The sequence below is a fragment of the Acinonyx jubatus genome, chromosome E4, assembly GCF_027475565.1.
Source record: "Acinonyx jubatus isolate Ajub_Pintada_27869175 chromosome E4, VMU_Ajub_asm_v1.0, whole genome shotgun sequence".
NCBI lineage: Eukaryota > Metazoa > Chordata > Mammalia > Carnivora > Felidae > Acinonyx > Acinonyx jubatus.
In genome coordinates this window covers 53,094,328-53,119,134 of record NC_069395.1, presented here as the reverse complement: position 1 = coordinate 53,119,134, position 24,807 = coordinate 53,094,328, and the positions used below count along the sequence as shown (strand labels likewise).

The window sequence follows — 24,807 nt, the reverse complement described above, 5'->3', positions numbered from 1 at the left end:
ATTTTTCTTAATAAGGAAAATCAATGTAATCAATGCTGACAATGTAGAAAAGGTTATATTTTTGTCTATTGCTATTACGGTTTATAATACTTACCCATATAGAATAAGAAGTGCCTTATCTTTATGATATTCCAAAAAAGTTAACATGTTTTTAAACTTCATAAGCCAACTTCTAGCTCTTATGTAAGTTGAAACATCGTAAATACTCATGAATCTAACAGAGAAAAATATACACATATGTTATAATAAAAGTCAAGTGCTGGAGGTACCTGGGTGGCTCAGTTGGTTAAGCACCCAACTGTTGATTTTGGCTCAGGTCATGATCTCATGGTTTGCGAGTTCGAGCCCCATGTGGGGCTCTGGGCTGGCAGGGTAGAACCTGCTTGGGATTCTCTGTCTCCCTCTCTCTCTGCCCCTCCCCTGCTTGTGCTCTCCCTCTCTCTCAAAATAAATAAATAAACTTAAAAATATTTTTTAAATGCACCATCCTGAGCCTCTGTATCCATCCACCTACCCACTCATGGTCACGGTACAGGAAACTCTTCCTGCCTCTGTTCATTGAACCATGCTTGGCTTGAGGTAGCACATAATTAAAGCTTCTCCAGACCAATTTTTTGGGGTCCAGAATCAAGCCCTCCTTTGTCATGCCTTGCCTAACCCAAGCCTCCCCAAGGCCCTGAAGGCTCTACCCTTTCCAAACTTTAGGAACTGATGTTAGATCTCCCAGATAGGTTACCAGACTCCTGAAATGTTAACTATCACCCAGACAGAATTTCCTATCGTTGTTGCCCCCACAAGCTTTGTCTTAGATCATCCATTAGCTAATTTGTACCAGGACTGTGACCAGATATTGACATATCTCTCAACACCTGAGTTTTTCCCACTAGATTTAACTCCATCAGTGGGGTCAGTTCCTTCAAGACTTGCTCCACCTGAGGAAGCAGCCTAATGACAGGATCCAGGCTTCCCTACCTACCCTACCCAGTAACTTAGCAAATATGATAGAAAGATGGGATAATCATAACAGTATCTGAAACTACATAAGTTCCATTTATGGCTCCCCTAGTCTCTTATCTAATTACACTTCTTCCAGAATCTCCTAATGTCACCAAAGTTATTAACCTTCAGGGGAAAAAAAGGTAAACAAGTAAAATAAGGGGATGGATAGATAGATGGATGGACAGATAGATGAGCATAGGTGAGATAAATTGATCAACCTGGACATTTAACTCTCAGCTTTTAAATTTTATTTATCCATATACCCATTTGATTTTGGAAATAACAATTTAAGAAATATTATACTTACTTTCCTTGGATGGGGCAATAGCTTTTTGTTGCACCGATTAATATCCGGGCTGCCTCTACACTGAGGGTTCCATCATTACACTGTTTTTCAAAGCTACTCTAAACATACAATTTTAAATAAATATTACAAAGGACCAAAACATAAATGTAATATACTCTACTTGACCTTTACAGAGCCCTCACTATTATTATTACATTCATTATAGAAAAATATACTTTTACCAAAAATCTCCTGTAGCAGGAAATAAATTCCATTCAATTTAAATATTTACTAAATATTCATTTTTTGCAAAGTAATATCCTGGATGTAATAAAAGATACAAAGTTTTCTAGCTTCAGAAACTCAAAATCTACACAACTCAAAGAGTTTTCCTCAGTAATATAAATAGTATCACAGTGTCATCTTTCTACAGCAGGATAGTACAAAGTATTAATTCAAAGGTTAACTAATCATCTCAACCTCTTAAGGAACTACCAGGAGAGAAAAGTGAATTGTGTTCTTTTTTCCCCCTTTTTGCCAGGTTTATTGCAATATAATTGACACATATTGTATAAGTTTAAGGTGCACAATGTAATGATTTGACACATGCATACATATTGCAGAAAATGGTTACCACAATAAGATTAGTTAACACATCCATCCCTCACATAATTACAACTTGTGTGTGTGTGACTGTGTGTGATGTAAGATCCACTCTCTTAGCAACTTTCAAGTATGTAATACAGAATTGTATAGTCACCATTCTGTATATTAGAGCCCCAAAACTTATTCATCTTATAACTGAAAGTGTGTACATTTTAACACCTCCTTCATTTCCCCCACCTTCCAGCCCTGGAAACCACCATTTCACTCTGTTTCTATGAGTTTGGCTTTTTTTTTTTTTTTTTTTTTTTTTTTCAGATTCCACACACAAGTGAAATCATATACTATTTGTCTTTCTCTGTCTATTTTACATAGCATAATGCCTTCAAGGTCCATTCATATATTCACAAATGGCAGGATTTCCTTCTGTTCTATGATTGAATAATATTCCATTAGATATAGATAAATAGATAATAGATAGATAAACATTCTCTTTATTCATCCATCAATGGACACTTAGGTTGTTTTCATGTCTTGGCTATTGTAAATAATGCTGAAAGAAACATGAGAGCCCAGAGAGCTCTTTGAGATCCTATTATCATTTCCTTCTGACATGTACCCTGAGTGAGGTTGCTGGAATATACAGGAGTTATGAATGGCTAAAATCAAAACTACAGTGAGGTTGCTTATCTTAAAAACAAAACAAAACAAAACAAAAAAACAACTCTCAGTTTCGTTGATTTTTTTCTGTTGTCTTTCTTGTCCTATTTCATTTATTTCTGCTTAAATATTTATTATTTCCTTCTTCCTACTAACTTTATGAAAATGGACCCAAAGAACAAATTCTTCTTTTCCTGATGTGTAAAGTTAGGTTATTTGAGATCTTTCTTTTTTCTTAATGTAGGCATCTATCACTATAAATTTCCCTCTTAGAGCTGCTTTTGCTGCATCCTATAAGGTTTGCTATGTTGTGTTTTCATTTTCATTTGTCTCAAGATATTTCCTGATTTCCCTTTTGATTTCTTCTTTGACCCACTGGTTTTTCAGGAATGTGTTATCTAATTTCCATATTTTTGTGAATTTTTCAGTTTTCTTCCTGTTATTGATTTCTAGTTTTATACCATTTATACTATTTTATACCATTGATTTCTAGTTTTATACCAACTTTATAATGATATAAAGGAAATATACTTGACATAATTTCAATCTTCTTAGATTTGGTAAGGCTTGCTTTGTGACCCAACATATGATCTATCCTGGAGAAATTTCCCAAACAAATTTGAGCATGGAAACTTTTTGTTGTTGTTGTTATGCAGTTCCTATCAACATTCTGTGGATCAGAGCAAATGTTTTTTGGAACTCACTTAGGAAAATGCTGTAGGACCTGATGAGCCATTGTTGGGTTTTAAGCAGGAAGGTGGTATAGTCCTATTTGTCTTTTGGATAAATCCCTGTGATTTGACCACAGAAAAATTGGAGGTAGAGAGATCAGTTGAAGCTTATTATTCAGGAAAGAGGTTATAATTTCCTAAATTAATAGACACAAGAATGGAAAGGGGCATATTTGACAAATATTTAGAAGGTAAGAATGATAGAGCTTGGAGAGGGAGAGAGAAAGAGGACTGACCTGAGTGATCACATAAGGTAATGAGCCCGTTCACTGAGACTAGGAATACAAGAGCCAGTTTGAGATGAGTTCAGTGTGGATTTAGGTGCCAGCGATATGTCTAAGAAATGTCTAGCCACAGTTGAACTTATGAGTATAAAGAGATGGTGGTGAGAGTTTGGGAAGGAAGAATATAGATTTGAGGAACATCTGTGGATAGCATTGAAATGAGCGTAGCTAAGAAAAAAGAAGGAGAGATTATAAGGGAAGAATGATGGACAGAGTTAACTGTTCTGAGGAAAACATTAAACATTAATCATGCTCTGAGGAAAACATTAAAGAGATAAAAAGAAAGAGAGGAGCTCATGAAAGAGACCAAAAAGGAAAGGGGTCACAAAAACAGGGAGGAATGCCACTAGAGGGCACTCTCAGGAAAGCCATTAAAGGACAACATGGAGTGGGCTACTACATGGGATTGTTGGCTTAAAAAAGTAAATGTGGTAGGTCATCATAGAAACAGCCCCAATGTATCCATGCCTTCCTGTGTCCATGCCCCTTTGCAACTGACGCTACTGCTTCTCCTAAGAGATGGAGTCCACTTCTTCACTCATTGACTCTGGCTAGCTTTGTGATTTGCTTTAACTAATAGAATGGGAGTAAAAATGATGATATTCAAGTTCCAAAACACAGGATTTAGAGGCCTTGCAGCTTCTCCGCTCACCCTGTTGGAACCCAGAGACCACCATGCTGTGAAGAAGCCCAGTCCACTCTACTGCAAGATAGAAGGCCATATGGAAGACCACCAAAGTGCTCTGAAAGGCAACCAGCATCAACTGCCAAATTGGTGAATGAGGACATTCACAACCCCACTGAACTATGAGATGACCACAGACACATGAGTGCTCTCAGCCAAGATCAATGACAGAATCATCCAGATTGCCAACCCACAGAACTGTGAGAAATAATAAATCATTGTTTTAAGCCAGTAAGTTTAGGGGCATTTTGATATACAGCAAAGGCTAGCCAAAACAACAGTCAGTACCAGTTATTCAAAGCCTCCATAACAAAGGCTAAAACATTAGCTTTAGGACTTGGGGGTGAGTAGAGTGAGAGAACAGTACAAAAACTGGTATTGGAGGTGGGAGGGAGGAAGCTGTGCTACAAAGAGGCACCACAATGGGCAATACTGTCACCTGAGGACACTGGGAAGGTGGAAAATGTGCCCAAATAACTTATGAATCTGGCTGCTAAGAACATTTCTAGACTTCTAACATTCTAGAAATATTAAAACGATCAACTTTTAAATTTTTTAAATTTTTTTTTTTTTATTATTTGAGAGAAAGAGAGAGAGAGAGAGTATGAGCAGAGGAGAGGGGCAGAGGAAGAGAGAAAGAATCTTAAGCTGGCTCGACCCTCAGTGCAGAGCCTGACGCAGGGCTCAATCCCACAACCCTGGGATCATGACCTGAGCCCAAATCAAGAGTCAGACATTCAACGCACTGAGCTAACCCAGGCACCCCTAAAACTATCAACTTTTAAAGCTACTTATGATAAAGTATGGGAAGAGCTAGGGAAACCAAAGAGAAACAATTCAATCTGCAGCAGAAATTAGCAAAAAGACTCCACGATTTGCCAGGTTGAAAACTAAATTTGTTTCTCATTGCAGTCTTTTCAGCTGGCAAAAGATCTAAAAGTAAAGATCAAATCTAGTGTGCTGACAGTAAAATATGGCCTCAGGTTCCAGATCCAATCAAGATCAAAAACTCTTTGTTAAGACCACTGAAAGACTAAAAGTTGGTACTCAGTCTATCTTCTCAAGCAGACCAAAGGCTTTCTCCAACTCTTATGACATATGGCCTATCTGAAAAGGAATTGTGGAGTGGAGTGGACTATAATCAGATTGATTGAAAATACACAAGTTTTTAACTAAATTGTACCAGGTTGGACGAAAAGAGACAGAAACTATTCTAAATGAATAGAAACCTCCCAAGTTTCTACTGATAGAAATCAGACTGAGAAGGCCAGTCAGTTACAAACATAGATTATTTTCTATGGAAATGTAAAGAATGAGGTGCACTGGTTCCTATGCCCAGTGGGATTTCATAATTGCCATGGACCAGTGATTAATCAGTACTTCCTGTTCTTCCCCTTCTTGAACAGAAGTGTCTGTTGATCAGCACTAAATGGAGAGGGGGTGGGGGACAGATAACGTGTTTCTTAGTTCATAGGTCTCTAGATCAAGAGGAATAATACTTAAGGAGATACAACTAAGGAACCTCAGCATACCTAGACCAAATGCAGATCATGAGATACTAGACTTTGAATCTAATGCCATAATAAGATGAAGCTTGGTGTAGGGGGTGCAGGGGGGTGTGTCTTAGAAAAGGATGAGTGTATTTTGTTTATAGGAGGCATATGAATATTTGTGGCCAGGGAGCACAGTGTAGTACATTAAATATGGTTATACCCTAATTTTTTTTCCCTTTTCTCCTTTTCTTCTTTTTCTTACAATTATATGAGAAGATGGATGTTAGCTAAACCCATCGTGGTAATCTTTTCACAATATATGTAAATCAAACCATCACAACTCTATGCATTAAACTTATACAGCAATGTATGCCAATTATTACTCAATAAAACCTGGTTGGGGGAAGCATCCAAGAAAAAACAAACAAAAATATGGTCACAATTCTTTGCATCTCCTACCATTGAGAGTTTGAGTCTATTGCCCCCACCCTTTTAAATTAACATTTATTTACAAGTCTGGTAGTAGGGTACTGACTCTTGGCTGTGTGCCTCAGTTTACTTTTATGCAGCCTCTCATTCTTCAGCTCACATGATAATCTCAGGGCAGTATTCAAAGTAGAAGGTGGAAGCTGTAAATCTTCTCAAAGCCTAGGCTCCAACATTCCCAAAGTCACTTCTGACATACTTTTGGTCAAAACAGGTCACAAGAACAGCTCAAATTCAATGAGGTGGGGAGGGGGGGAGAGGAGGGATATAGGCACCACCTCTTAATGGGAGGCTCTATCAAAAATTTATGACCATACTCTACTGCTCCTGATAAGAAATTTTCAAACTCTGGGAGTATTTTAAATTAAGTTCAGAAATGTTTAAAAGAAGAAAAAAAGAATTGTTTAAAAGAAGGAAAATATGGTATTAATTTTTTTGCATTAAGGAGAAGTATGTTCTTCAACAGAAAAAAATAAGAGAAGGAATTTATAGATTAAAAGAGACTTAAAGGACTCATCCATTAATTACAATGTGGGAACTATACTGGAATTCAATTTAAAAATGTGAACTGTGAAAATATACATTGATCATATTAATGAGAGTTGGAAATTTGATCACTGACTCAATGTTTGATGTTATTATTAATTTCTAGGTATAATACTAATATTTTGCTATGTTTTTTAAAAGACTTGAAAACTTAGAGATATGTAATTGAAATATTTACAGATGAAATAATATAATATCTGGGATTTGTTTCAAAATGATACGGAAGGTGGGGAAGTGAATGAGATTGCAGGTGGGGCAAGGTTTGTCATGTTGGTTTTTAAGGCTGGGTCATGGGTACATAAGGATTCATTACACTATTATATCTACTTCTGTATATGTTAGAAATTAGAAATTCTTCATAATAATAAGTTTTAAAATACAAGTAAGAAAGATAGACTTGGCTTAACAAATATATGTATATGTTTTTGTGTGCTTGCAATAGTGAATAAAATGTGTCTTATTAGAATATAACCCCAATTTAAAATGTGCAATTTGATAAGTTGATTTAAACTTGATTTTACCTAGTAATCTTCCTTATTTTAAATATAAATAATACATAACACAATAATATATAAATTTAAAAATATAATCTTCCTTATATTAAACCATTGAAAACTTAAATCTTAAATATTTCAAGAGAATTTTTGGCTCACTAGATGTATTTTAATTTATTAAATTTATAAGAGTTAAATAAGCACTTAAGAGAACTTTATATAAAAGAAACTCAAATACATTAAGTTTATAAGAGCAGTTTTAAATATTTGAAGATATTTAGTTAAATAGGTATGTAAATAGCACCAAACATTGTTCAAAGTCCCCTCAAAAGTGAACGGTCAAAAATTACAAGACGTAGAACAGGATAATAAAATTTGTGACTTGAACTTAAAGCCTAAGACATTTATTGTTATTTTTAACTTCTATAAATCAAACAAATTTTAACAACTAATATGCTATCCAAACTGAAAAAATAGGGGCACATGGGTGGCTCAGTCAGTTAAGCATCTGACTTCTGCTTAGGGCATGACCTCACAGTTCGTGAGTTCGAGCCTCACATTGGGCTCTGTGCTGACAGCTCAGAGCCTGGAGCCTGCCCCGGATTCTGTGTCTCCCTCTTTCTCTCCTCCTCCCCCACTCATGTTTTGTCTCTCTCTGTCTGTCAAAAATGAACAAATGTTTAAAAAAATTTTTTTAACTGAAAAAACATTTTTTCTAGTCACCTGAAAGCCCTGAAAGAGGCATTCTAGTCACCTGAAAGAGGTAAGAATTGAAAGTATTGCAAGAATTAAAAATAAATAAATAAAAAGCGGATTATGTGAACTGTACCAACCATTTGTATTATAGCTACATGCAATCTGGCTTCTTCTATTAAAACTTCTTCTGTTGGGGACTCCTCCGTTTCACTACCACAAGAAACGTGGGAAAACTGAACAGTATCAGACTAAGTTTAAAAACATAAAGAGATAAAGTTAAAAAGAGCTAAAATAAGTAGCTAAAACAAGCACTTCACTTAACCAAGATTCTAATAACTTAAATCAGAATGGTTAAAAGAAGGGCTATGCATAAGTGGATATGCTCTCCACATGAGAAATGTTGCTTTTAATTGTGTGCTTTAGAAGTCGTAAATTCGGAGAGATTTGTAAGTCAGATTCTCCCCCAAACCTGTCTTTGCTCGATTGCTCTCTGAAGCAACCTGTGTTTCCTGCTTTTTATAGTAATGTGAGGGCAGGTGGCTCAGCTCCTCAAGTGGTCAGAAACATCAGCTTGGCAGAGGCCATGCACAGTTAGTCAACCAGGCATGTAAAAACACCAATTCTCCACTGTTGGCAAACAAAGCTAAATTACCAAGACCTTCTCTTTAGAGAGAATTCAAAGAAGTCTTTTCACCCAGATAGCAAAGCTAGTAAATATACCCCTGACTCCTCAGTTTTCTGACATTCCATTAGCAGAATAGAGGTTTTTTTTAATATAACAAACTAAAGCAAGAAAGGCAACCCAGGAGAGAAAGGAGGACTTTTTTTTTTTTTTTTTTTTGCCAGGTATCAACTCACAGGAATGGTGTATTCAATCTTTGTTTTTTCTTCTACTAAGGTCCAATTAACATTTGTCAAAATTTTTTCTGTTTTAAATAGCGTTATTGTGTTCTGTATTATCTCCTGAATGTGCTTAATGGCATTCTGCATGGCCATTTGCCTTGGGAGGGAAATAGCACACAAACCTGTGACAAAGAAAAGCAAGGATCTTAATAGAATACAGCAAAGACTCCAAGAGGCAAAATCCTGCAAGATGTAGTGAAATCTCGTTGGTGCAGTCAATCACTCGCATAGCCAAACCAGAGTGCTCAAAGAAAAGCAAGGACCACATTTGGTCCAAAATTTTCCAAAAAATTACCCAACTCTGTTTCTCCTGGTTGTATAACTCAACTTTATCTGACTCAATTGCTAATGAATGCTTTCTTCATTTCCTTTCATTCCCTTTATCTAGAGACATGACTTGCTACTTCAAGGCACCCAATCAGTATTTCTCGAAGTATAGAAAACTACTTGTGTCTTCTACAGAGGAAGGCTGCCTATTAAACTATGCAAATTCCCAGGATCCAACCCATACCTAGAGAATCAATTGGAAATTGCATTTTAACAATTCTCCAACTGATTCTTCTATAAAATTTTAAAAATTTAAAATATTGAGGTCACTGCAACAGAGATCCCTCAAATTTAACATGTATCTGTTTCCTGGCCAGCAGCAAATCCACATGTCTCAAAACTTGTAGCCATTTGTATTTTCTTGAGGTATGGATTTGAAGTTACAGCTATGAGGCTCACTCACTGAAAAGAAGAATTTAATTAATGAATGAGCTTAACCTGCTCACTTGGAATCCCATCTCAATAAAACTGTTCTCTTTTTGTAACTGCATGTGGGATGTTCCATAAAGAGTCCAAATGAGTTCCAAACGTTTAGTTAACTTTACTGCATTCTTTATGGGACACTGTATGTAATGACAGTATTTGAAATTTCTGGGATCCCAAAGGTCTGGAGGCATATCCCTCTTGGTTCGCTATGGTCCAGAGCAGAGACACATTTGACTGTAGGCTTAAGTTAGAAGTTGTCAGCTTTGGATTCAAAGCTGTATGGCTGAGACCATACAGGAAGAAAATTTTTTTCATTTGCCTAACTACATCCTCCCCATATGATGGAGAAACAAATACTTTCCAGTTGCTCTGGGGAAACATGAGTATATGTGGACCACTTGGTGGCACCAATACATTTGAATGAATTCTCTGTGTTTAAGATGATCCTGGAAGAGTGTGAGGAGGGAATCTGTTAAGGCCTTTGACTAGACAGAAGTAGTTGGTTTGAAACTCTTACTGATAAAACTTGAACTCTGTTAGGTGTTAAATGTGTGCCACGTAGTATTTCTAGAAAGGATGAACATAGATTCTACAAGGAGAAAGTATTTACCATATACTTTTGTTTTATAATGAAAATTCCGAGGTTTAACTACTACAATAAAAAATTTTGTGGGGCACCTGGGAGGCTCGTTAAGTTGGTTAAGCACCTGACTCTTGATTTCAGCTCAGGTCATGATCCCACGGTTGTGAGATCGAACCCTGTGTTGGGCTCTGCACGGAGCGTGGAGCCTGCTTGACATTCTCTCTCTCCCTTTCTCTCTGCCCCTACCCCTCTCCTGCTTGCACATGTGCATGCTCTCTCTCTCTCTGTCTCTCTCTCTCAAAATAAATAAATAAACTTTTAAAAAGTTATAAGGGAAGAAAAAGAGGAGAAAAAAATATTACCATGATAGTAAAACCCCTTGTTGATCTTGCCTTTGAGTATCAGAGTAGGAGGAATCACAAGAAAAGAAGCATGGGAGAAATCCAGATGTGATATCCTAAGCAAAGAGAATGGAGTGGGTCTGGATCCCTGAGAGTCAAAAATAAATTGTTGAGAAGGGAGGTGTGAGAAAGCCTTCAAAGATCAAATTAACTTCGGGCACACTCCAGCGTAGGCTTTTGCCGACCAAGCATACATTTCCACTGAGAACAAGAACAGATCCATAACTAGGGGAAAAGAAGAGCTACCAGAAATCTGCCCCACTTAATTAGCCCAGTTCACATATTGGAGCCCTTGGCTTTGAAGGGGGCTGTCACAGGAAGTTCTGCTGTAGTGCTGGCGGGGTGCAGTTTTAGAAATGGGCAGGACTGCAAAAAGACACAAGCAAAGAGGTAATGTCTCTCATGGGCAGGATAGGGAAAATTCACCAGGCTATTTCCCTGTTTAGAAGAACCCTCCTTCAACATTGTCCTTCCATTGACCTCTCATTAGTTCCATGCTTTCCAAGATACCTTCTGATGACTAGTTTTGTTTATCAAGGAAATTGGTATTTAGAGGTGAATACCCTGAATAATGATCACAATTATTTCAGACATAGAAAGAAATCATCCTCTTTATAAATTAACTAATTGATTTTCTGCTTTATCCACATGCTCCTGTGAGTGCTGTATATCTCCAGCAGTCTGATCAATTTTAGATACCCTGAAAGGATCATCCTCTGCACCAGCTTAGCTGAGGATCAGGCCATGGGATATTGAGAGATACTAAGGCCCTATTCGAAGACTTTGTGTAATCCCATCCAGCCTTCTCCCTCCCCACTTGACTGTACTGCCACCAACTATCTTATCTTAGATTTCTCTATTGACTACGTGTCGATTTGTGATTTTATCAAATTTATGCACTTTATTATCAATGGCCTCAAATGTTTTCTGGAAATAAGCAACTGTGGCAGAGCCTGCTGATTATCCCCCAATATCCATTTTCTTTTCTTTTTTTACAATCTTAAAACCTTTTTTTTCCTTTACATTTATCAAGCCATGAATTCATAGGGAATGGGTTCCAACAGCTCAGGCTCCTTTCCATTGGTTCTCAGAAAGTGTGCTTCTTTGGGTGGGGCAGGCTGGCTCTTCAGTTGAACCCAAGTACCCTTCTCTTTGGCTTTCTTCTTCTTCTGATCATTTTCTTTCACACACTTCAGGAAGCTATCTCAGCTCTTTAAGTGCTTAATATGTTCAATATGTATATTCATTCTTTTGGCAAGAATCTTGCCCTTAACTTCTTTGTTTACAACAATGCCAATAGGATGCTGGGTAACATTATAGACTCTTCCAGTTTTTCTATGGTAACACTTGTGGGGTATTCCTTTTCAAACAGTCTCCATTCCCTTGATATCTACAATATCACCTTTCTTGTAGATTTGCAAAGGAACTACTCCATGTTTTCTAAAAGGCCTAGAGAACATATAGAGGGTACGTCTCCTCTTTCCCTTTGTGTTGGTCATTTTGGCAAATTACTGGAAGATGGTGGTTCCAGCCAAAGGACTCCCAATATTCATTTTCCCCTTCTTCCTTTGCCATAGAATCTCCAAGTCTTGGCTGAGCACATGGCCAGCCATGGCTCCACCATTATCCCTACATTACCCCAGGTAGGGATAATATTTTATAGCTTCTCTTACCCATGTGTGACCATGTGACTAAATTCTGACCAATGGAATGTGAGTGTTGATGATATATACAATTTCTAGGCTATGCCCTTAAAAGGAAGCTGCTTACTCTCCATTTCTACACCATCTCCCCATTTTCTCTCTCTAGTTGGCTGGATTGAATATATAGTGGTTATGAGTCAGCTTCTACCCTCAGACAAGAGCAACATTCCAGAGAGGAGCAACAACAAAATACAAGGATCCTGGATCTATGGACAACCCCGTGAAGTAGAACCATCCCACTCTTTTGGACATTTTGATGGAGAGGAAAAGAAAGTTCCCTATCTTGTTTAAGCCACTGCGAATGTGGTTTCTGTTAAACTGGCTAAACCAATATTCCAATTAATGCAGCATCTGTAAATAATGAATGAATGAAAATGAATGATTTCATAATCAATTCCTTGAGCTCCTTAAGAAATGTCCCCATGACTCCCAACAACAATGTGTTTGCATTATTCTCTCCAGTTAATTAATGAAAGATAAATATACTTTACCTAATGTCCTGGCTGAATGAGTCATCATGTATGAATTTATTCCCATAGTCATTAGTGATATTACCTGTACATACAATAAAAACTAAAAAACAAAACATACAAATAGTTAGAGCCAAGAAAAACAAATTAATAAGTTCTCCAAAGGGAATAATTATTCAATTAACCACCAACAAAATTCTATCTTAATCCACATTTAAAATCTTGCTTCTGATAGATAGGGCAAAGGGTTGTTTTGTGGACAGTGCTTGAATATAATATACTGGAGCAGAAATTAGTTTTCAGTGTGCATGAGAAAAGATTTTGTGATTTCTGGAAAGGATAAGAATACTGGTCAAAGAGCTCTCCACTGTTGCTGCTTTCAGCAGCAGCCACTCAAAGCCAGGAGGATGGTAGGCATCACAGACACGGCCATGGAGCCTGCAGGGTTGGGGAGCCACCAGCCGATGGTGAGTAGCAGTGGTGACTGTAGAGACAAGGGAAAGTGTGTCTGCCACCAGCATTTACTATGGCTGCTCAGGAGGCTCGGAGCCTACAGGAGCTGTGGTGGGGTCTGGAGAGACACTTCACAGAAGCAGAAACACAACCACATTTGCTGGTCTTGCCTCTACCACTTTAATTAGCCATGTAATTTGGGGTCAGTAGACTTAACCACTCTGAGCCTCAGTGTCCTTCACTAAAAAATGGAGTCAACAGCAGTATGTTCTCTGAGAGTGTTTCCCAAACTTGACTGATAACAGCACTGAAAGTGCTTCTAAAAGATACTGACTTCCAGGTTTCTTCCCTGCAGATTCTGATTGTGTAGGTCTGGGGTGGTACTAAAGGGATCCATGTAACATCAGACAGATTTGAAAAACACTGTAAGTGATACTCAAATTCTAGTTAGCATTTCGTTGACTTGGTTTTAGGCGAATTCCTTGCACAAAAGAAAATTGAAGGAGCTCAGACGTTGGTTATGATACTTTTCCTTTGGGGCATGAAAGGACCCAAAGTCTGCAAAATCACAGGTTTGTTTGAACTCCAAATTAATTCCCAGATGATGGCCATAGATATAAAGTACAAATTCTCAGGAAAGATGGTGACGAATATAGTAGTCCATTTTGAAAAAGCACTTCTTCTGGGAGTTAGGGCACCTGAGTTCTTTCCCTAACGTGCTATTCTCTTTGTTCTAATTTCTCTATATGCAAGATGGAGAGGGTGATAACTGATCCTCCAAAGAAGATATTCTAAAAATATTGTCTTCTGGAACAGGGGGGAAATGACAAAGAAGAGAAAATCCTGAGCTGGAAATTAGCCAATATCAAGAAACTCTGTACATTTATCTGCAGATTAAAGTTCCTTGGGAGGTGGGCAGATGTTCTTAATTCACATTATTCAGAAGCAACCCTCCCAGAAGCAGGGTTGGAATTCATCTGACTGGGAGGTGGGGGAGGGGGGTGTCCCAGGGATTTCTAGCAACTTCTCCAGCTAACTCACACAGTACTGTTACAAATAACAAGGTGCCCTAACACTGTCAGCAGATGTACTGGAGTCTTTGGATCTTCCCTGGATTCTCAGTACCACAGATACTGCCACTACCAGATTGGCTTTGAGGGAGAGTTAGTAACATTTATTGAGCATTTGCTAAGTGGCAGACACTTTACTAAGTATCATCTCAATCCTCAACTGGAAATTGAGGTTCCACAAATCTGGAGAACTTGCCCAAGGTCACCCAGCCTGTGACGAGGGGGCCAGGATTCAACCCCAAGTCCATCTGATTTCCACATCTTACACCATTACTTCACTGTTGGTCCCTTTCAGACTATCAACATAAACAAACTTTCCTCTGAAAGTTCCTTTCTTCTTAAAAGAATGCATTTTTCAAATCTAATTTTAAAAATGGTTAACCTCGGGGCACCTGGGTGGCTCAGTCGGTTGAGCGTCCGACTTCGGCTCAGGCCATGATCTTGCAGTTCGTGAGTTTGAGCCCTGCGTTGGGCTCTGTGCTGACAGCTCAGAGCCTGGAGCCTGCTTCCAGATTCTGTGTCTCCCTCTCTCTCTGTCCCTTCCCTACTCATGCTCTGTCTCTCTCTGTCTCTCAAAAATGAATAAACGTTAAAAAAAATTTTTTTTTAATTAGGTTAACCTAAGGAGAAGGGAGAAAAGATGGTGGAGGAAGAGGACCCTAGGCTTGTCTCACCCCACGAACATAACTAGGTAACTGTCAAATCATTCTAAGACTCCAGAAATCAACCTGAAGACTGACAGAATGAACTCCATAACTAAAACTCTGGAGAGAAGAAGCCACATTGAGGAAGGTAGGAAGTACGGAGATGTGGTTTGGAGGAGAAATGGATCACAAGTGCTGTGGAGGGGAGGGAGCCCTGGTCACAGACAAAGGAGAGAGAGAGAGAGAAAGAGAGAGAGAGAGGAGCACACAGGGGAATGCACAAGGAAAACACTTCCCCAAAACCATTGGCTGGGAAAACATAAGGGGCTACTTTTTGTGAGTTCTTGCAATCAGTGGGGCTTGAAGAATGGAGTTTGAAAGATCAGTGGCCTTGACTGGGATTGTGCCCTGAAGATGTTGCCCTACTCCCAGAGAGATGGCAGGCAAACTAACTGGGGCAGATGATGCAGAAACAGTGATCTGAAAAACGCCTGGAGCAGACAGTGGGGAAATTATTCACTCTTCTCAGTGTGCTTCCCTGAGAGGCAGATATCATAGAGATGCCTCTCTGAGGACAAAGGAGCTGGTTGGAACCATTTCCCTTCCCTGCCCCTCATCTTAAACACAGAGCCACCTGCAGGAAGCAAAGTAGCACCCACAGGGCTGCCTAACTGCTTACACCAAGTCCCACACCTGTGCATTCTGGTGGGACTGCCCTTCTTGATCAAGCTTGCCTCAGTGCCAGCTTAGCCAGCCCCTTCCCCAGAAGACCAGCAGAAACCCCTGCCCACACCATGTCTCCTGATCAGAGAGTTCTACAGGGCTTCGGTTCTACTGGAAGCAGTATCAGGTATTATTTAACAAGCAGACCAGAGCACATGTAGTTAAAACTCACCACACTCTGACCAAGGACCAAAGAGTGGCCACTGCAGGCAAGGAGAGCCTCTGCAGACAGCTGACCCGAAGGACAGAGCAGCCAAAACACAACAGCAGAGCTCACGCAACATGCACCACAGACACCCCAAGAAGTGACAGGCCCTGGACACTATATGACCTCTTCTTCATAAAGCCATTACTCTCAGGAGCAGGAAACTGGCTTTTCTAACACAGAGAAGAAGACAGTGAATTAAAACAGATATAAGTAACATGACTGATTGAGAATTTATAGCAACAATCATAAGTATACTCTTATGAGAAAAGAATGGAAAGACTTCAGGGAGACCCTTACCACAGAGACAAAAGAGTTAAAAAAGAAACTGTCAGAAATGAAAAATTTAATAACTGAGATTGGAAACAGGCTTGATGCAATGAACACAAAGCTGGAAGAAGTAGAGAAACAAATAAGTGATAAAGAAGACAAAATAATGGAAAGCAAGGAAGCTGAACAGAAGAGAGAAAATAGGTAAAATAGGTGATGGGGATTAAGGAGTGCACTTGTGATGAGCCCTGGGAATTGTATGGAAGCGTTGAATCACTAAATTGTACGCCTGAAACTAATATTACACAGTATGTTAACTAACTGGAATTTAAACTAAAAAAATTTGTAAATGGTTAACTTTATTATTGGGTACTATGACAAGTGCTACAAAATAAACAAAATGAATAAATATTATGAGATGATTTTTCCTACCATTTGTGGTGATTCTATTTTTTGATCAGCCAGATTATGAATTTCAGGAGCCAAGAGTAAACTAAAAACTCCTTTAATTCCAGACCATGCTATAACAATTCCCCATCTCCAGTTATAGTCATAATTTACACGCATCAGAAGAGGGCTCACTAACACAATAGTAAGCAACCTGTGGAGAGAAAAACATTTTTTTTAAGTCACACCTTATGTATTAATGTTATTCATGGTTGACACTACTAAAAACTAAATTTCATAGAAATTTTTTTCAGGAAAGAGAAAATAATTCAGTTTATTGATAAATTGTTCAACTTTTCTGGGATGAACCAAATCTACTGTCTAAGTTTTTCATATAATACTCAAGTCTCAAAAAACTGCTGGAAGTTTTAATATACTATTTGGATTTGGGTAGTGTATTTCTGAGAGAAATTTCTTCAAATAACGTTGACAAGCTCATCTATTCCCTGGAAGACCATGACTAGATCAGAAATGAGGCCAAGAGGACACACAGATGATGGCCGAAAAGTAATTATTATTGTAGGCACATTAATAAACTTAGCTTAATCAAATTTTTCTTGAGCTTCCATGAGAATCATAAATTAAATGTCATATAAACAATTTCAATCGGTGCCTAGTTCTCTAGAGATTTTTCTTTTCTTTTTTTTTTTTTAATTTGAGAATAGTTGACCCACTATCAACATAGTGATCCAAAAACTCTATTCTTATGCTATGCTCACCACAAGTGTCTACTAATAATTTTTCTATAAGACTCTGTATCAAAAATGTAGAATCTATCTTTAGGGGATCTTCACCAAAAGAATATCAGTACTATCCCTCAAATGAGATTTCAGCAGAAATAAAACTGATATGTTCTTAGACTCAAAAAATATATTGTGTATCAGTTACTCAGCTGGGAATTTCACAAGACAGTTTAGAGAATTCCTATCACTGAGAAACAGAAAATCTTCTATTACCATCTATAATGTATATAATGAATTTGGGTAAACCCCTCGGCCTTCCATTCAAGCTTTTTGCAAAGCAATTCTTACCAAACTTTTCAGCCTTACTAAATGATCTTTCTCTGAAATACCATTGAGTCCAGCCAAAATGGAACAACTCATATCACTGCCTGATACCAAAACCAGAAAGGCAGTGTCGCAAAGGCTCTGGAGTCAATCTACCAGGGTTCAAATTTAAGCTTCTTTCACTAACCATGTAAACTTAAGTTCTTTAACCTCCCTAAGCCTCAATTTCATCCTGTAAAGTGGAGATAATACATAATAATAATTGTACTTGCCTCAAAGGATTATTGTGAAGTTTCAATTACATGGGGCAACATTCATAGGGCTTAGAATGATATTTCGAATGTGGTCAGCACTCAAAACATGTTAGCAATAATTATGTCTTATGTAATTATGTAAGGGGCCTTAGTTTGGCACATCCTCTAAAATGTTTTTCTCAACAAGTCTCTTATGGAAAGCTGACCCATACGTTGAGGTCCCCTTAGGTTGACTCCTTCCATTAAAGCCTTTCCTCTGGGGAGGTGGAACCATAAGTTCCCACAAGATCTCTAGTACTCCCTAGCCACTTGACTTTGGGCAAGGTACTTGGCCTTTGTTGGCCAGTTTCTTCATCTATAAAATTCTCATTTCCTAGTGTTTATGAAATGAAATGAGATGCCAGATGTGCAGCTGAGTCAAACAAAGGTTCAAAAGCCATTTATCTTTCTTCATTTTCTGTGACCAATCTCAACTTGCACATAAGCCTCCATGGTAGAAAGAAACAAATTGCATACACATCCTTCCGTGTGAGAGTGACTGAGTGGCGTGCAGTGACCTCAGAGTCAGCAAAAGCAAGGTCCCATGAGAACATCTTATAAAGTAAGCTCGTTGGCCAGGCCTGTTCTGAGTGGGAATGACAATGTTTTCAGAGACACTGTCATGAATTCTTATTGAAGACATGACCATCACGAGTGGGCAATGGTGTTCGAGAGAAAATGTGCTACTGGGGGTCAAGTTTAAACCCCAATTCTGCACTTCAAGATGGGCAACTCTAGGCAACTTTTTAACCTCCCTGGGCTTCATCTGTGCAATGATGCAATAACACCTACTTCATAAGGTTGTGTTAGTATTAATGGCATAATGTACATGGTAAGGGCTTAACAAATGGCTTTATCATAGCTATAGGTGATAATAAATGAGGATGAAAGTCAACAAAAATGTTAGGAGCCATTAATAAGGTCCAGTGTTGTTCAACCATTAACAAACATGTTGAAATGGCTTCCTGGATCTCATCTCCAGAGATGCAATTCAGTACATTGAGATGGCCCATGAATTTTCATCTCTATAAAGTTCATGAGTTGTGCTGATAACACAGCCCCTTCTCATTTTCCAGATGGGACCTGGAAAAGTAAACAGACTTCCCCCAATCGCATAGCAAGTTATTGTCTGGGCCTTGACAACAACATGGGTTTTCTGACTCCACATCCAAAGAGTTCTTGCTGCTCTCACCAGTGGGCAATTCTTATTCTGGGCTGAAGAACCTAAGTCCAGTAAGCAAACTTTAAAATATAATTCCTACCTTACAAAATTCACTGTTGTAAATAAAATGAACATGAAAACCATACTGTGAAATCCCAAATACTTGTTTTGTCCACATCCAATTACAATGCCAAAGAAAGTATATATTAAATGTTGGTATACAGTTGAAAACATTATTAGGAACCTAGGATGAATGGAAAATAAATCATGTTTTAAGCCATGTGTTTTTAAGATAGTTGCCTTTGCACATAAAAGCATGTATCACATTCTATGATTCTTGTCTTAGCAGAGGTCCTTGCCTCCATCACTGTTGCAGTCAACATTTAAAAGTATTTTGTTGGAATTAAAATACACCTAGCTCCATATTCTCCAATACCCTCATCACACCAATGCCCATGGGCTGCCTCTCATAGGAGAATAGTAAAAGCAAGGCATAATATTAAGAATCTCCACCCCCTCTTCCGGTTGGTGATGGGGCAGTTTTGCCAAGATTAGCCGGCATCATATCAAACTGTTGGGGCTGCCGCAGCTGAACCCAGAACCACCTGGTTAACCTTGACTTTTCGATAGCTGACTGGATCACTTCAGTGCCCTCTGCAGGATTTCTCCCTTCATGATTTTCTTGAAAGTCTCTTACCTTGAAAGTCTCTCCAGTCTGCTTTCCCATCTACTGAATTCCTAAAAATCTTGTAAGGCTAATTCGAATCCTGTGTTCTTCATCCTAAGCACTCTCGTTGGAAGTGATCCTCCTTTGAATTCCTACAGTGCCAATTCTCTATACCACCATAGTTCAGAAGCAGACAAGTGACTTAGAATCCCCCTTATTGCTTCCCAAACAGCCACACACCTAGCCCCGCTCCCCAGGATTCTTACTGAACAGACTAGAACACAGTGGTTAAGGCACAGGCCTGTTCTGGTTCCGCGCGGTAACATGTCTGCATCCAAGCCAGGTTTGACTTCTACAGGCAGATGTCAAGTTCCACTTGCTCTTGGGCCTCCCTCCATTGGGACTTTCCCTTTCAGCTAACTAGGCAAGTGGGTCTGTTCCACAAACCAGTCTCCCTCGAGGTGGGTCTCAAGATCTACACTCGGAAAGAAGCATTAGGAAGCCTCATTTGGGCTGCAGATGGAAACCATGTTCTCTAACACTGCATTTCCCCAATTAAGTAGATGGTCTGATTCTCTCATTCCCAGCTCTTGATTCATCAGATTTAGAACTCAGAGAAAGGAAGGGTATGAGGGGGACCTCTAACCCCAAAGCTTAGTTTTCTGAAATTCAGAAATGATGGAATAACTGAGTAGAAAACTTGTTCAAATGTCTCCATAGAACTTAAAAAACTGCCTTACATATAGTAGGATCCCAATAAATATATAAAATTATTCACGCTTACTAGCTTCTTACAGAAACATGCCCACCACTTAACAATGAGTGCATTCTGAGAAGGGACTCAGTTACAAAGCCTCAAACCTAAGATACAATGTCCAGGTTACGGTAAACATTAAGAAAAGATTGGTTTTATAGGTTAAATAATAAACAATTAAATGAATCATAATGAGTAATTTATAATGATACTGACAGTATGACTGAGCTCAGGAAAATGTCCAAATTCAGACAAAAAGTGTATGTTCTGTGAACTATTTATTCCCAAGCTTCTGGATTCTAAAGACCAGTTAAGTGTCATTCACCTAACACAAAATTAGAAGAGTTACAGGTGCCAATTTTTTTTTTTTTTTGCCAAGTGAAGTTATTTTTCTAAAAAAAAGTACCATCTTCTATCACTGGGATTTCATTAAAGAATGAACATTTAAACACCAAAAATGTAGGCAAGCCATAATTTCAGAACAATGGATTTAAAAAAACATTTCTACATTTAAAAAAACAAAAGAGAGAGAGAATCTGGGGCACCTGGGTGGCTCAGTCGGTTGAGCATCTGACTGGCTCAGGTCATGATCTCACAGTTTGTGGGTTCGAGTCCCACATCGGGCTCTGTGCTGACAGCCCAGAGCTGGAGCTTGCTGCAGATTCTGTGTCTCCCTCTCTCTCTGCCCCTCCCCTGCTCACACTCTCTCTCTCAAAAATAAATAGATATTTAAAAAAATTTTTAAAGTTTTTTAAAGAATCTTCATGGGAAAACTCAAAATTATGGCTTATTTTTCTTATTTTAACATTTGGTTTCATTCGATCCACACTAGGCTATGACTTGGTGTGAAACAACTCTGAAACAATCCTGTAATTTAGCATAGTCTCTCAGAGACAGAGTAATTCATTTATCTGAGAAGACAAGCAAATGGTTTTTCCCTCCATCCAGAGATGTTCATATGACACCTTGCATTACCAAATGTAAAAGGCAAGTAAGAGTTTTCCTAGTGTTGCATCTTTCTGCTACTTTTCTTTCCCAGCTCTTCCCATATTAGGATGCTGTCTTTCATGTACCTTATGAAGGAAACAAAGGAATGCAGTCTTTTTTAAACTTCCCACAATCCAAAGTAATTTTTTTTTTTATCAAAGAGTTATGTATAAAATGACCACAGCTTCTGAGCCACGGATACGTTATTCATAAAAAGAATATCAATCGATGGGAATGCAAGCTGGTGAAGCCACTCTGGAAAATAGTATGGAGGTTCCTCAAAAAAATAAAAATAGAACTACCCTACAACACAGCAGTTGCACTACTAGGTATTTATCTAAGGGATACAGGTGTGCTGTTTCAAAGGGACACATGAACCCCAATGTTTATAGCAGCTCTATCGACAACAGCCAAAGTATGGAAAGAGCCCAAATGCCCATCGATGGATGAATGGATAAAGAAGATGTGGTATACACACACACACACACACACACACACACACACACACACACACAATGGAGTATTACTCGGCAATCAAAAAGAATGAAATCTTGCCATTTGCAACTACATGGATGGAACTAGAGGGAATTATGCTAAGTGAAATTAGTCAGTCAGAGAAAGACAAGTATCATATGACTTCACTCATATAAGGTCTTTAAGAGACAAAACATGAAAATAAGGGAAGGGAAATAAAAATTATATAAAAACAGGGAGGGGGACAAAGCATAAGAGACTCATAAATATGGAGAACAAACAGAAGGTTACTGGAGGAGGTGTGGGGGGGGGATGGGCTAAATGGGTCAGGCACATTAAGGAATCTACTCCTGAAATCATTGTTACACTATATGCTAACTAATTTGGATGTAAATTTTAAAAAATAAAATTTTTTTAAAAATCTCAGATATAATGTTTGTCTATTTCTCCTTTAAAATTTGCCAATTTTTGCTTCATGCCGTTTGTAGTCTTTTTTGTTAAACGTGTCGATGTCAACAATTGTTGGTACCTTAAGTTCTTTCAAATATAACTGGTAATGAATTTAAAAAGAAAAAGGTGAAAAAAGTTATGAAATGTGTCCAAGAAGGCAGAACCACTTAAGCACTAAACTTCTAAGATATCTATACCAAGTATACAATAGGAGACTTACTTAGTAATTGTTAACTCAATCCTCGGTTTAAAGCTTAAGGAATCTAAATTCAGTCCTACAGTGACTAACGCAATCATTCCTGACATTCCCAAAAATTCCACTGGAGAGAAAAAAGTGAACAAAATTAGTTGCATTCAAATCTGCACATGGAGGTACTTTATCTTGAGAAGAACTGGTGAGAAACTGAAGAGTCCTATTTTTTGGAAAATTGCCTCAAGGGATTGGCCTAATCCTGTAGATTAGGGGTCAGCAAACTATTTTGTAAAGGACCATATAGTAAATATTTAGTCTTTGTGGACCACATGGTCCCTGTTGCAACTACTCAGTTCAGCGGCTGTAGTGCAGAAGCAGCCATAGATAATATGTAAATGAATGGATGCCTGATAAATAATAGACAGAAATTTGAAGCACTTTGGAGCAAGGCAGACCTGGCTGCTTTGAGAATGTGACCTCCTTTTCCTCTATTAGCACCCCTGCATCTGTAAAATGGGTTTAAGAGAATAATGCCTCATAGAGTTGTTGTGAGGATTAAATTAAATAACATGAAAATTGCTTGGCACCTCTTTAAATAAAAAAAAGTATATATATATGATAGTCACTATTATTATGCCATTGTTTTTATACATCCGCTTTACTGCTTAGTAAATTAATACTGTTTATTTGAAGAGGATTTTATTATTCCTTTGGTGTATCTAATCACTTCAGTCCACTTTAGATTTCTTTTTTTTTTAACGTTTATTTTTGAGAGAGAGAGAGAGAGAGAGAGAGAGAGAATGAGCGAGGGAGGGGCCCAGAGAGACGGAGACACAGAATCTGAAGCAGGCTCCAGGCTCTGAGCTGTCAGCACAGAGCCTGACACAGGCTCAAACCCATGAACCACCAGATCATGACCTGAGTCGAAGTCAGGTGCTCAACCGACTGAACCACCCAGGCGCCCCAGATTTCTTTTTACCTTCTTATCTAACTGATATAATATGAATAACAAATGACAGTAAAACCAGTAGTGCTCAGAAGTGTGCTGAAAGGGAAATTGTCTCTCAAAATCTTAGTTCCCTGTCCCATAATTAGTATTACTGTATTTTGTTTTATTTTATTTTTAAAAGTTTATTTATTTATTTTGAGAGTGAGAGAGAGAGCATGAGCAGGGGAGGGGCACAGAGAGGGAGAGAGAGAGAATCCCAAGCAAGCTCTGTGCTGACAGACCACGAGGGGCTCAATCCCACGAACCGTGAGATCATGACTTGAGCCAAAACCAACTGAGCCACCCAGGTGCTCCAGTATTACTGGATTTTAAAGGTCATCTTTCTCAGTAATAGACAGTACTTGGAGACAACGTCTGCTATGAGGAAACCAGTAAATGACGTTATTTAAAACTGATGTCATTGGGACGCCTGGGTGGCTCAGTTGGTTGAGTGACCGACTTCGGCTCAGGTCATGATCTCACAGTTTGTAAGTTCGAGCCCCGCATCAGGCTCTGTGCTGACAGCTCGGAGCCTGGAGCCTGCTTCCGATTCTCTGTCTCCCTCTCTCTCTGCCCCTCCCCTGCTCATGCTCTGTCTCTCTCTCAAAAATAAATAAACATGAAAAAAATTTAAAACTGATGTCATCTTATTTCATACAATCCCAATGTTATAGATTACATGGTATGAATGCATACATTAATATATGTATGTGTGTTTATATGTATTTTTTAAAGGCTGAGGACATATACCAAAATGTATCCATAGTCTAATTTATAACATAGGTTTATTGGTGATTTTTTTTCTTTGACTTTTCAGAATTTTTCCAAAATTCTACAATAAACATGCATCACTCTTATAATTAGGTGACATTTTTACAAAATTACAAATGCTATTATATTCAATAATATTCTAAGTGTTCTGAAGGGGGGAAAAATCATGGACCATGTAATAAAGAAAGTAATTTTCATCAGCACGAACCCCAGTAGTCATATGGAACTCAATGTTTCTCTGACTCAATGGAAAAAAACTACCACAGAGAACTGACACTGTGGACAAGTGGCTCTCTCAATCTTTGTCTCTCTCTTCCTCTCTCTGGTTTAGAAAAAGTGAAGGTCCCCCTAAAAGGAGAATCAAAGGGAAATTTTCTTCCCTAAAAGCACCAGGATTCAAGACTGGATGTATTTCTAACTAAAATATATTTGGATGATGACAGAGGGCCTTTATAATCTAGACCAATGACTAT

General features: G+C 38.4%; 1 protein-coding gene and 1 pseudogene across 4 annotated transcripts in view; both read right to left on the bottom strand.

Moving 5' to 3' along the window:
* SLC9C2 (solute carrier family 9 member C2 (putative)) overlaps positions 1-24,807 on the bottom strand; it is an 86,029-nt gene that overhangs the window by 38,863 nt on the left and 22,359 nt on the right. For all 4 annotated transcript variants that reach the window (XM_053209454.1, XM_053209453.1, XM_027046310.2 and 1 more), the window contains 8 exons: positions 22,603-22,702; positions 19,151-19,294; positions 16,574-16,742; positions 12,798-12,879; positions 8,822-8,988; positions 8,101-8,211; positions 1,307-1,404; positions 95-214 (listed from right to left, as the gene is read on the bottom strand). In XM_053209454.1, the coding sequence (XP_053065429.1) occupies positions 95-214; positions 1,307-1,404; positions 8,101-8,211; positions 8,822-8,988; positions 12,798-12,879; positions 16,574-16,742; positions 19,151-19,294; positions 22,603-22,702 (991 nt within the window). The remainder of the gene's footprint in view (positions 1-94; positions 215-1,306; positions 1,405-8,100; positions 8,212-8,821; positions 8,989-12,797; positions 12,880-16,573; positions 16,743-19,150; positions 19,295-22,602; positions 22,703-24,807) is intronic.
* On the bottom strand, positions 11,456-12,746 carry LOC113595647 (60S ribosomal protein L21-like; annotated as a pseudogene).